Here is a 13,662-nt window from a genome sequence, read left to right as displayed (position 1 = left end):
TAATATTAATTAAAAGCTGTCTTTGATTTATCATTTGCATTAGGAAAGAAATGTTTTCTGCTGTAATAGGAGGAAACGTCAACAATAAAATCTTGATGTAGATGCAATTCACAATCAAAATATCAAGGTTATCCCATAACAAAAGATGCGAAGACTTGTCACTGAACCCTCCGTTGGGTGACAAGAGCGTTGGATGACAACCGCCAAGCAAAGAAATATTTTTTGACTAAACGGAAAGCATGACCTGATTCATCGAAAGGTAAACCCATGTCGTCCAGAAAGTTGCTGCGTCACAAAACTCGCGATTGGCAGCAACGGTGTGGCGTCATCAAATATGCTTAAATACCAAATGTTAAGAAATAAAAGTGTACTTTTACTTTCAACTCCACCAACTACCAAGCAGTCGAATAAATTACATTAATTTGACTAAAATTATGAATTATTTGGAATATAGTGGAATCGAATAGCAGTACTTTCGCATTATTCGTGCATAAGTTGCTGAAGTGCCCCGTTTAATTTTTTTTGCCTGACTTCTCGCATTGTAGATATGCAGTATTGTGCGTTTTTAGCGTGATGACTAAAAAATTTTCCCACCTCAACCGCTGGCTCATTTGCGGTGAAACTGCACACAAAGCTTGCGTATTATGGTAACTTTTGTATCGGAGCAAGTTTGACAACGGTACTTACTTAGTTGAGCCGTGCATGATGCGAAAACATAATCGTCTACGTACGGATCGGCGAACCAAAACCCGCAAACGACGTTTTTTCGCTGAAGGGCGGCAGTGGCGCCATCTTTTCTCTGCAGTAGAAAGCGTCACACCAAGGTCGAGGTGAGAGGTGTAAACAATATTCTTTGAAAGGTAAAGCCTCGTTAAATCAGTTGTTGTGAAAATTTCTTTCCGCTCAATTTGCCGAAAATGTTGTAAGCGCTTCAGTTGAAGCAGACGAAACAGCCGGAAGGGCATTTTCAAAGGGCCAGCGCTTCATCCAACGTTCGCCTCGGCGGCCTTCTCGTGACGTTTTCCACAGCGAAAACAGATGGCGCCACTGGCGCTCTTATGCAAAAGAAACGTCATTTGCGGGTTTTGGCTCGCCGATATCAACGTAGGCGATTACGTTTTTGCATCATGCACGGCTGAACTAAGTAAGTACCGTTGTCAAACTTGCTAGATTCAAAAGTTACCATAATACGCAAGCTCTGTGTGCAGTTTCATCGCAAATGAGCCAGCGGTTGAGGCGGGGAAATTTTTGAGTCTTCACGATAAAAACGCACAATACTGTACAGCTCTAGTCCAGCTGTCAGAACACCTCTTTTGAAAGACTGAGTATATATAAAGTGTTTCGTTTAATTAATTTAGTACGTTCTTATTATTTAGCACTCCATCTAAAAACGATGGATAGCAGGAAAAATGGCTGTGCCCACATTCTCAAAATAAGGAAGCACCTCAACCGCCAAGTCTCAAAGCTGCATACCTTCGATGTATGAAGAGCTGCCTGTTTGTGTTCCCTTTTTTTTTGTCTTGTGCCTTTGCATGGTCGGCAATTTTCCAGACATTTCTGTGACACGCTTTACGTTCGAGAGGCACTTGTTTTGACAGTTTCGAGCTTTAAAATCACACAATTTTGCACTCTTCGTTACTCACAGGTGACGCCCGCGTCAACGAGCAAGTCGGTCTGACGGCCATGCACACGCTGTGGATGCGGGAGCACAACCGCGTGGCTGCCGAGCTGCTGCGCCTAAACCCGGGCTGGAAAGACGAGATCCTTTATCAGGAGGCCAGGCGCATTGTGGCCGCAGAGTTCCAGCACATCACCTACAACGAGTACTTACCGATACTGCTCGGTGAGTCGCATTTCAAGCGCTCATGTAGAGCAATTGTTTTTTCACTGGCAGGCAAACCCGACTATGCACATATTTGGGAACAGATTAGCAAGTCGAGTAAGTAACCTTTTTATCCCTCCACTACAGCAGCGCTATAGGGTAATTGTATAAAGGACATCCGGTTACAGTATATCACGCAGCGCAAAATTAGACTCTTTTACGCGTCTTTCAGATATATTTGGAATAAAAGTTATAACGCGAAAGCAGAGCCAGAAATATTTTAGGTTTTTTCAAAACAAGCAGATCACCAGCGGCATACTTCTATGAGTGTGATATTGAACACTTAATTTTTGTTACCACAAAGCCTAAACCAAAGGTGAAGAAAAAAACAAATAAGCTGATCTGTAGAATCGTCCCAAAAACGCCAATATGAATAATATAAGCAAACTTTAAAATTGTCTTGATCACTTAAAGCAGACCCCATAAGCCTGCCAGAGGTTTCAGATGATGTTTTAGATATCAATAAACCGACACGAGTTATCATCCGGTTTCATTCAATTAACTCAGGTTTAAGAGCGGTCATCGGCCACCTGGCTAGTTTTTTTCTAATTCAAATCTGCAAACGAAGGTGCTGGACTGCATATTGGTGGTAAAAAGAAAAAAAAAGATCCAGAATAAGTCGGCATGAGTCTCGACGAAATTTTTGTGATTGGTCGACTAGGCTAAATTAATTTTTTTTGCGCTATTCAATATTAGTATTCGACAGTAAAACGTCGCATTAGGAGGGATTTTTTTTCCTTATTTCATAACGGACGGGCTGAAAAACGGTTTTAAATTGATGATACAACAAAATGGTGGGTAGCTAAATTGCTTGATAGAAAGTCTCAGGCTAATCAAAGCAACTACAACACCTGCTACGGCGCGCATCAAAGCGGATGTTACTACAGCAAATTATTAGATAGAATGAAAGATACTTCGACCAAGACTAGCCTGGCTCTGTCGGGAATCGGGACGTCGGCCAGGGAATTGCTAACTGTGAATTGCTTTATCGACACACAGTTTTGAAGCGGCAATTCATCGAGCGCCTGGTACCGTGGCGTATGTGACGCGGGCTGCAGCGCTGGGTAAAAAGATGGAGCTGAGTAATATTGGTGACGTATGTCATGTGCTTATTGTCCATGTCAATCATCAGAGCCGAATCTTGGGATCAGAAGCACGCAGCTACTCCGCGGATAAAAGCACTGCATTTTCTTTTGCAATGTGGTTGGCATCCTGCTTGTTTTAGAAAATATGGCTACGTTATTCTGCCCTTCATGCACCGACTCGAGCATTCTTTCTTGCAAGAAAATTTCACTCTCGGAGAAATGCATACAGGGCGACGAAAGCTTCTCTCAACTTCTGCGGTTGAAATAGCATTGGCTGCTGTATCAGCAGATGAGCCAGGCCACACACAATATCTAAGCTGTTGTTTGAAATATCCACACTCACTAGTTTAGCCTACGCTTGTGTCCACTTTCTTCATCTTGCTGTCTCCACGCTCTTGTTTTCCATTGAATACTCCTCTGGCGAATAAAATAATGTTTTTCGGATCAATGCAGTGTACTACATTCGGTTTAATGACAAGCCATTGTGGTCGCATGTTTAGAATCTGCCTTTATACGCCTAACTTACGCTGCATTGAATGTGGAAGGTAAAACTGAATTTCGGGCCGATATGAGGATGCATAACCGTCTTACTTCAACAGTAAATAGGAAAATGGTTACAGCCCATTAAGACTGAGCTATGTCGTTGTAGTAAACTTAACTAAGTCAAGAAGACCAGAAATTATTCTCTGTCACGACATAAAATTTTCAGCTAATCTATACAGAGTTAAAAGAAGGCTAAATTCCGCTTGTGCATTTTACGGATGGTACTGCACAGTGTTATTCCGCGTGGTCAGCTGTGCCTCTCGAACTAGTGACTGAACATCCCATCCTGTCGCCATATTTCTTGGCAGCCTCCTGAACAAAGATTTTTTTTTTTCTGTCGAGCCGATTATTATATTTTAATCTGAGTTGAGCAAAACATTTGTTTCTTGCGCAGATGGGTAAATAAGGCGGTCAGTACGTTTTTGCTACTGAACATGAACTCACGGGCATCGATTGCAGGTCGCGATCTAATGAAAGAGTTCGACCTCCTGCTGACACCTTCCGGGTACAGTGGAAGTTACGACCCGCAGCTCAATGCCGGCATCGTCAACGTCTTCGCAACAGCCTCGTACCGGTACGGACACTCCCTGGTGCAGGTGAGTAAATGAACGCCACGAAAAGATAGAGAGGCCGTCGCATGAGTTAGTCCCTTGCGGTTCGTGGGTTGTTACCTGCCAAGGAAGCAGCATTTCGCTGTGAACCGCGGACCTGTGGAAAACTATTCTACGTTCGCCAAAATAACTGTACAGAGGGCTTCGAATTTCAGCGCCTTTAAATTATGCCTTCCGTCCACCCGTGTACAGCATTCCTACGACTTAGCCACTGGAGTCCCGAAGCAGAAGTGCCCCTTCGTATTTCTAAGTAAATCACGAAACCTGCTTTGCCGCCTCATTTTTCGCTTCAAATTCATTCTTAAAATGTTTTTCTCGAACGCCAGAAATCTGAAATGAAGCCATTGCGTATAAAACGAAGTGAGCATAGATGACCTATACAAGGATTTGTAACAACATTCGCGATAAAATTGTAATGATCACAGCTTATATTTGACGAGTATGCAGTGAAACGGCAAGCATATCTCGAATAAAATGAAAACAAGATTCCCGACTTGGCCTCCTGTTTAGCATTGCATACTTTTTTGCTTCGAATCGACTGTCCTCTCAGTAGCGGCCGCTACGCTTTTTTTTCGCACTTCTGGAAGCATTAATGCTCCTGCAGCTCTCCCGCGATCCTGCTGCGTGTCAGACGCAAACTCTATGTCCCTTTCCCGCGTACAATTGCGTGTAACTTCGGTGTAGTGTTCTTAGAAGGTCCACCGTGCTGCCTTTATTTGCGATCGTGCCCTTCAAATGAAATCAGTAATTGAACTTCAGCACACATCAAGAAAGTACCGAGGAATAACAGTGTACCAAGATATGAATGTTGTATCGATGCCGGCACACCTATCTGATATTAAAATCTGCAAACTTTCCTGGCTGCAGGGCAATATTGACCTCATCAACGAGGACGGCTCGGTGCACAAGCGGCTACCTCTGGCGACGCAGTTTTTCAACCCTGCTGAACTGGTGCAGCCGGATAACCTCGACAGGTTCTACCGCGGCCTCATCAGCCAGCCATCACAGAGTTACGACGGCTTCATGTCTGAGCAAGTACGCACGATGAGCCAGTTGGTAGCTACACCTACCCTTCAAATGATACAAAACTTCAACGAACCGAGCAGATTCAGCACTGATAAGTAGGGAATCTTAAGTAAGACTTGAAAGAAGGGCGTAATGGTGTCAGATCTAGATTTAGAATTATGATCTATTCGAGCATATAGGGTTTTTTTTTAATTTTCCAAGGACTAACACAGGGACCACGCAAGAGTCATACAGTAGACGCAAACAAAGCTGACTATCTAGAAAATCTATTTTTCCGCATCTTAGGCAGATGGCATTCCATACAGCTCTCTAGAAAGGGTCTTGCCTCTTTAATGTCTTTAGTCTGCAGATGCTCAGATTTTTTTATTTCTGTAAAGTGTCCTTCAGCTGCTGTCTGCGGCCTAAGGCCGGGCGTGAAGGTATGTAAACCTTCAATTGCGCCATCGGAAGCAGGCATTATCGTTAGGAAACAGAAATAATTAGCACAAACTCACTACAAAAACCTCCGGCTTGTTCAGTGAGTAGGAAGCGTAGATGGTCCACCCGAATGCACTTAAGTCATCGAGAGAATCGGGGCCGTTTTTTACAATTTCGAAGTTAACCTAAAATTTCTCACGGTTCATATTGGCAGTGCCGCGATGATAATCTTAAAAAAAATATTATTAGCTTAGGTATTTAAACATGTTGCAGCCCCTGGTGGGAATAATGAAAGAGGAAGGAAAAAGCAAATATAAGCTGAACTGAAGTGCAAGGAAACTTAGTGAAGCAAGGGAATAAATACGGTGGGGTAAGAAGAACAAAGATGAAATGGGGAGACATATGCAATAGGAAGAAATGAGTCGAAGCGTAACAAAATCAATGGGATGGAATATAAGAGATCATTAGAAACCGTTAGAGAATGAAACTATGATGAAACATGAGATTAATGGGCGATATCAGGTTTTTCCGGGAATTAAGATCAAACGTTAAAGCGTATACGTGAGCAAAAGCTATGTCTAAAAGCTTTTTTTTCTTTTTAATATTGTGTTTGGGGTATGCATTGCGCATGGAGTTGTCGTCCCCTTTTTATAAGCCAGTGGCCCAACAATGTATTACGAACCCTGCAACAGCGCCCTTTTCACTTGCCTGCCTCTCTCGCAGTTGACCAACCATCTTTTCGAGCCACCGGGTTTCGGTTTCGGTGCGGATCTGGCGGCGTTCAACGTGCAGCGTGGCCGCGACCACGGCATCCCCAGCTACAATGACTGGCGGGAATTCTGCGGCATGTCACGCATCACCGACTTCTCGCAGCTGGCGGATGTTATGTCCCCTCAGGCGGCTCAATCTTTCGCACAAGTGTACAAGTAAGCTTACCACTTGATATTTCAAGGCCGGCAGAAACAATAATTTGGAAGTCTGGGACCGATATGTGTACAATCAATAATTTTAAAGTGACTCTGCATTAAACGTATTATCTGCTAGATAGCTCTGCTAAAGAATTTACTTGCCGCTCAGGATCCTAGATACTGCTCAAAAGAGAGAACCTTCGTTTTCTCATTGCGGAAGAGGTGCTGGTCGTAATAACAGCCCTTTCTTTACCGAAGAAAACATAAAAAATATGCCATGATAGCCTAATTACTCGGTTTGCCCAGAATTTGGTATTCGCATCTTTTTTTCGCGTTACTCGTTTCTCGAACACGCCAGCAACCTCAAGCATACACAAGCAGTCACTTAGTGAGTAGTGTGCTTCCAGGAACTGAAAAATGCGGCAAAGTTGTTATTTCTGGTCTTTTAATAGAGAAAGATGGAGGTGCTGAGACATTTTCCATCATTTCACTCCGGTCATATGCTCACAGTCATACCTATAGAAGTGTAAGCATAAAAAATGACCACAACTTTGTTTGAAAAACTATACGAGGAAAATATGTTTAGCCTCCCCATTTCTTCGAGTTCCGAAATATCAACACTTTTGCACAGGTAGCTCATTGAAGTGGGTCGCGTACTGCCTTTTACAATTTGTTATTGTAGTGATACCAACGCGACGTGAATAAGCGTTTTTGCTTACATGAAAAAATAGTTAAAAACTATTACTACGATCAACTGCTGCGGAAAAATTCAAAGAAAAATTTTACTCGTATAAAGGAGAGCATTGCTGCCTTAAAAGGTTGTCATTGTCTTCTTCCGAGTTGTTTTCTCTCGTTATTGTTAACGTAACAGCTGCGAACAACTCAACCAACCTTTACACAGTATAAAATATTCTTTCATACTTAACGGTAAGACGGTTCTTCTTGGCATCAAGTGGTCACAGCGAAATGAGAATATTTATCCAGATGGCTTCCTGATGGTGACTTCAAGAAAAGGAAGCGCAGCGCTCCTTTGTCCTAACCTCGAATCATGAGCCGTGACAGTTTCTTTCATTCATTCATTCATTCATTCATTCATTCATTTATTCATTCATTCATTCATTCATTCATTCATTCATTCATTTTTATTTTTTAACTGCAAATAAGCCAATACGTTCATTCGGTCCTCGCGTACGTCTCATAAATGAGGACAATTTATCTAATATCACGAAGCATGTACCTTTCCGTGCTTGAAATACGTGGTGGCACGTGACATAGGGTTGAGAAGACTGCATGCCCGACATATTTTGGCGGTAGCCTGGTGGCTATGTAATGCAACTGCAAATGTGTTGCGAAGGTTTAGTATATGTGCACGAGTGCATGATAGTTATACCCAGCCTACATTTATATAATGGTATCTTGTAATCCCATTTTGATAACCGACCACTACTTAATTTTTCTGCCGTTTTGTTAGCTATCCATAACCTGTGTTCTGTACCACAGGCACCCGGACGACATCGACTTGTTCGCCGCCGGTGTTAACGAGCGGCCAATAGCCGGAGGAACGCTGGGTCCCACGTTCGCCTGCAGCATCGGCGAGCAGTTCCGCAGGCTGAAGAACGGCGACCGCTTCTGGTACGAGAACGGAGGCCTCGAGTCGTCCCTGAATGAAGGTCAGTGAGACCGCGACTGTGTTCGAGGTTTTCTTGTTTCTTTTTGTTTAGTTTTTAATCTAAAAGGTATTGATCGAGGTGTATAGTGAAAATACATAGGAGAGCCTAAAATCACCACAACAATATAGCGGCAATAAAGATGAAGCGCTGCAGTTATCATTGGAATAGCGCAATTTGCAATAATTATTATTTCTCACTAAAGAACAAGCTATCTGCTATCTAATGAATCAATTCTCATTTTATAAGCTACGGAAGGCGATAAAACCACATTTCAAAGATTTAAATCATTGAAATGAAGAAGAATTGGCGAAAGGAGATAATCATTATTCCCGGAATTAAGGCATCATTGCCGTCCATTCTACGCCTGAGACGGACCACAGCCTATCCCGTAGAAGCATTTAGTTTTTCCATGTGGCCTGTTTTTACTGCGACCTATGCTGCGTAAAATTTCCAGATTACCTAATATCAATATCGGTTAAACATTCGTCGTAAATTTGACTAGCAAATGTAGCGCGCACCAGCGTAGCACTTAAAGTGTAAGGCCTGCTGAATTCTGATGCCCCAGATTAGTTCAAGTTTATTGTTATTGCATGTACAAGAAACGGGCTTACATATTATATACAGCATCAGGAGTTCCCAGAGTGAGAAACTACCAGGGGGACCTCCTATCATTAGTGGGTGCATAAGAGTATTAGAGCAGCAAGTAGAGGGCGAACAAACAAACAAAACAAAAAAAGAGAAAAAAAAACGTGTCAAGAAATACAATTCATAGGGAACAAGTGCAAATAAATAGAAGACAATTAGATATATACTAAAAACAGCGTTATACAGTAATATCACAATAAATAATCATAAGCAGGAATATCTAGTAATCTGTAATAAAAATTTGGCTCTTTTGCATATTACGAACAAAGAAAAATACAAAGTGTTTTACAGAAACATGAAGCCTAACGATACAATAACAGAAATAATGTAAAGAAAATTTGATAAATGTATTTATGACAAATGAAAAGATGGTTCTGCTAACAGTATTCTCTTCATATTGTGTTTAAAAAACTGCAATGAAAGAGATGACTTAATATTAACAGGGATGCGATTCCAAAGTGAAATACCATAGAAACGAAGTGTAAATTTACCATAGTTATATCTCATTTTAGGTAATAGAAGGTTATAGCGTTCTTAAAACCTAGTATTATTTTTGTTCATGAGGTTATCAAAAGGAAGACTGTCTAAGGTTATTTCACGATGAAAGAGACGAAATGTTATGAGTGATAACTTATGATAGAACAACTGTTGAATGGGTAAAACGTTAAGACGTTGACAGATAGGTAAAGAATGGCAGCGGAATGAGCTAAAGGTCATTAATTTTATTGCCTGATTTTGAAGACGTTGAAGTTGTGTGAGATGAATGGCTATGTATTACCCCATGAAGATCAACAGTATGATAAATGACTGTTAATATAAGCATGATACAACGATCTAATAATATGAGGGTGGAAGAATGCGCGTGTTTTAATGATAATGCGGATGCCAAATGAAACCTTTTTTATTAGCGAGTTGGCATGGCGATTGACCTTAAGGTGTTTGTCGAGAGTAATACCCAGAAATTTAACAGTATCAGATGTCGGTATAACATAAGTATTTAACGAGACAGTTATTGGAGAAGAAATTGACGTTTGTGATATATGAAATAGTACAAAGGTTGTTTTTCAGGGATTGATTTGAAGTTTATTATCAGTGCACCAGGAATACACATTGTTAAAATCAGTGTTAAGTGTGTCTTGAAGTGCGGTAAGCGATTTCTGTGATGAGTAGATGGTCGTGTCATCAGCATATAACAAACAGTTACAGTTGGTAAGTACATTAGGTAGATCATTAATAAATATTAAGAACAACAATGGGCCTAGTATAGAGCCTTGGGGAACGCCACAGTTAATTACTTTAGTAGAAGAGAATTGGTCATTAAGATACACTACTTTAGGCCTGTTAGACAAGTAGCTGTGAATAAGATTTAAAGGTGGGCCAGTAATACCGAAAGATTCGAGCTTATACAGAAGAATAGAATAGAGCCTTAATATGGGCTCTCTGAACCTATCAAAGTTAGCGCTTCAAGTTTTTGCCGCCATCAACCTATGAGCGTAATTTTGGCGGAGCATTTTAGTGGTGCACTGCAAAATTGCGCAGACGTGTATTGAACCCACTATAGGAAACGAAATGATCTGCAATGAGTATGCAAAGATAACACTTTGTGACATCGCGACACAGTAGCTGCATGGACATGAGAAAAAAGTGAGAAATGCGACTAGTACCAGACGGGTGCGCATAAGGGAGGTAAGTGATTAACTGAAATGCGTTCGTATCTCAGTGGAATATTGAGTTCTTAGCAAAGAAACCCAGTAGACGTGAGGTATACCATCGGCGAATGCTGAATCGAACAACACTGATAAGGATCATGTACCTATGCCAGCATGCACTCCACGATGGCAAACATGCATCTTTTTATACATGAAGTTATATACTAAGAATATGCAGCACTGAATGAAGACATAACGCGTATAAAAATTGTGTATGTGGGCAGCACTAACATAAGAATAAACACCGCATAAGCTCCAGCGGATGTCCTTCGCGTTATAGTTTTCACGGACAATTTTAGCCAGCCTATGGAGAAGACACGTTTTAGAAAAATCGATGCGTGGGCTCTGGTAAATCTGCAGTTAGTCAACCTATAATTTTTGCTGTAATAAGCCTGCTTGTTGCAACAAGGCAGTATTGGCACTCTGAAGAAGGGCATTAGCCTGGCCGCACTGCCATCGCTCAGACCGAGATCCTGCTGACCCTGACAGATCGGGGACTCTGTTTCGCCGCCGCCGAAGCGCTGACCGAAGCACCTTTACAGTATTAATAAGTAAAGAGAAAGAAATGTTTAACATCGTCGATACTCGGCCACTATGGTAGAAAACTGAATGCCATCCAAAACATTTAGCCTGGCGTGACAACACTTACACCCTGTGTAAAGATATAGGGTCCTGTGTTCACACAAGTTTTGCCTTGTACCTCGCAGTGCAAATTGAGGAAATACGAAAAGCCAGCCTGGCTCGTCTTCTTTGTGACAACTCGAACCTCAAGTTTGTGCAGCCGCTCGTCATGATTCGTGAAAGCAGCTGGTAAGTGCTGCAGGAGCTAATCTTTTTTTTTTTTGCATCACTCAGGGCAGCTCTTATGTTCTAATAACATAATATTCTTCCACTCTGAAGGAATCCAAAGGTGGACTGTGACGGCGAAGACATCCAGCATGTGGACCTGGACAACTGGCAGAATGAACCAGTCTGGACGTGATTTCGTGCCCCATTCCGGTCGGAAGTTTTCGACCCCACCTCGCGTTCCTGTCTACACGAACGTGACCTCCTGACCTTTTCACAGTCTACGCCATAAAATTTGAAATCCACTGTAAATATCCCTTGTTGTTAGTCCAACCATCGATAATAAAAAAAACGCCATTTTATGAATATCACTGTGCAGGACATTCAAGTTTTCATGCGTGAGGGCAACGCAAAAGTCTTGGGTAGGGGTAACTTGTATTGCATAGTATAGTGCTAGTATTAGAAGGCAATGAGAAACGGGAAATGGCGACAATTGTGAAGCGTGACACGTGGCACGGTGCGAACCTTATGACGTCATCACAACCTGCCTCTCACTGCAGGTAGCAACATGCCCACCGCATTGTGAGAAAACTGCCGCAGTTAAAATAACGATTTGTCGTGACAGGCTGCTCGGAAAGAACAACCTGGTGCTGAGAAGCTGGACCAGTGTATGTGCTTGAAACAGGCACCTGCCATAGAAATGGCGGTTCTCTTAATACCACTGCGTCGTTGCGCCAAGAGTAGTACGAAGACTACCAGCGGTCTATGAATATGGCCAATAAAGCATATGTAGGTACTAATAGTTTAACGCTCTCACATTATTATCTTACCGCAGAGGTACAAGTAATTAGCAGCAAGAGAAAATGGTAACGCTTTTAAACGATCTGCCAACGATCGCGTAAGAGATTCTTTTCTTTTTTGCATGATACCTCTGAGAAATGATTAATGCTTCGTAAAGTGTGTTTGTTCAATAATTTGCTCCTGTTCTTACTGACTGAGCCTGTTCCAAAGGAGCAAGATGGCACCATACGCTCAACACAGAGGTAAATTCCGCATTCTGCTCATCATAAAATGACACTGAGGATAAACAGATGTTGATGTGTATCTATGTATTACCACATTCCAGTGGGAAGGAGGCTATGTTGTGGTAAAATTAGATTGTATTAGCTATACAAGAACGCAAAATGAAACACTTGTATCGGCACTAAGAATAGATTTTACAATAAAATGACGTTGCCGGAAACTGGAGACTTCGCACGGATCTTTAAATTAAACTATTCCTCCGTTCACTTTTAGTCAGCGATCACATAGCCGATTCTAAAGTCGTCAAATATTTAAATGTGAAAAAAGAAACCATAACGATTCCTGTTTAGTTTTCAATAATTCCAGCTATAATGCACGTTTCATATCGAAAGAAGAAACATAATGACCAGAAAAAGTGAAACAACCGATTTTTGTAATGAAAAAAATTTGACGTGGTTATCTTCATGGTGACTTCAACCGACTGGTAAGAAGCTGATTACCAGTGATGGAAAAGCCGAGAAATCGCACTAAGAATCTTGGTGATGAAATAAGTAGCGCTGGCTACCAGGTAAGTGAAGGGAATCACAGCACAAGATAAGAACAGATCCTTGATCTTCTTCACTGATCCTGTGCAAAAAGGACGAAAAAGCGCGCAGCCCGGCTGTCAATGACTTGAAATAATTTTGGTCGAAGCATACTATCAGTCGCAGAGATTTTTCGAGGACAGTCTTGTTGGAGCCAATTCATCTACAAGGAAACAATATAAAGATTATTTTAGATGCGCTCACCTATAGCTGCTGTACGTAATGTACGCTGTCCCAGGGATCTTTCGAAAGGGCGAGCTTTCTGAGATAAGGAGCCCATCGACCATTTGCTTTCTCAAAATTGCTTGCCGATTTTTTTTTACTAACCATATTCAGGAATGAAACAGTTCATTTCGCAGCGACATGCTCGGTGACTCAAATCTTCAATTTTCAATCATACCTCTTCTAGTTCGGCGGCATTTTTGCCGAAATGCAAATTGAAACGTATTTGATTTTTTCCGCGTGTTCCATGCGTTCGTAGCAGTAAGTAAATTTAGTTTTCATTTATTTTCAACCATCAGATTTGTCAACATGAGGTACAATGAAGTAAAGACTTACAAAGAGAAAATTTCCGCAAAACAGGTGTTGGAAATTTTATCGGTTTTATTTCATCCTATCAAACTAAAGCCTTGGTTTCTTACCAAACAGCGTCTGGAATTTAAAAACTATCTCTTGCACGCATCTCGTAGCCAGCGTACAAGTCTCTGCTGCCACCACACCAAAGCCCTTAGATGTCTGTCAACCGGGGAGAAAAGCGGTAACACTGCATTCTA

The 13,662-nt window shown here is 41.7% G+C and overlaps 1 protein-coding gene across 1 annotated transcript in view; it reads left to right on the top strand.

The window, feature by feature from the left end:
• Positions 1 to 12,049, top strand: part of LOC144103821 (peroxidase-like) — a 32,912-nt gene extending 20,863 nt beyond the window's left edge. The window contains exons 11-17 of the mRNA XM_077636522.1: positions 1,646 to 1,843; positions 3,970 to 4,106; positions 4,989 to 5,156; positions 6,288 to 6,490; positions 7,973 to 8,142; positions 11,204 to 11,306; positions 11,397 to 12,049. Coding sequence (XP_077492648.1) covers positions 1,646 to 1,843; positions 3,970 to 4,106; positions 4,989 to 5,156; positions 6,288 to 6,490; positions 7,973 to 8,142; positions 11,204 to 11,306; positions 11,397 to 11,478 — 1,061 coding nt within the window. The 3' untranslated portion in view covers positions 11,479 to 12,049. The remainder of the gene's footprint in view (positions 1 to 1,645; positions 1,844 to 3,969; positions 4,107 to 4,988; positions 5,157 to 6,287; positions 6,491 to 7,972; positions 8,143 to 11,203; positions 11,307 to 11,396) is intronic.
• The last annotated feature ends 1,613 nt before the right edge of the window (positions 12,050 to 13,662 follow it).

Source organism: Amblyomma americanum, chromosome 9 (assembly GCF_052857255.1).
Source record: "Amblyomma americanum isolate KBUSLIRL-KWMA chromosome 9, ASM5285725v1, whole genome shotgun sequence".
Lineage (NCBI taxonomy): Eukaryota > Metazoa > Arthropoda > Arachnida > Ixodida > Ixodidae > Amblyomma > Amblyomma americanum.
This window is presented reverse-complemented; position numbering and strand designations above follow the sequence as displayed.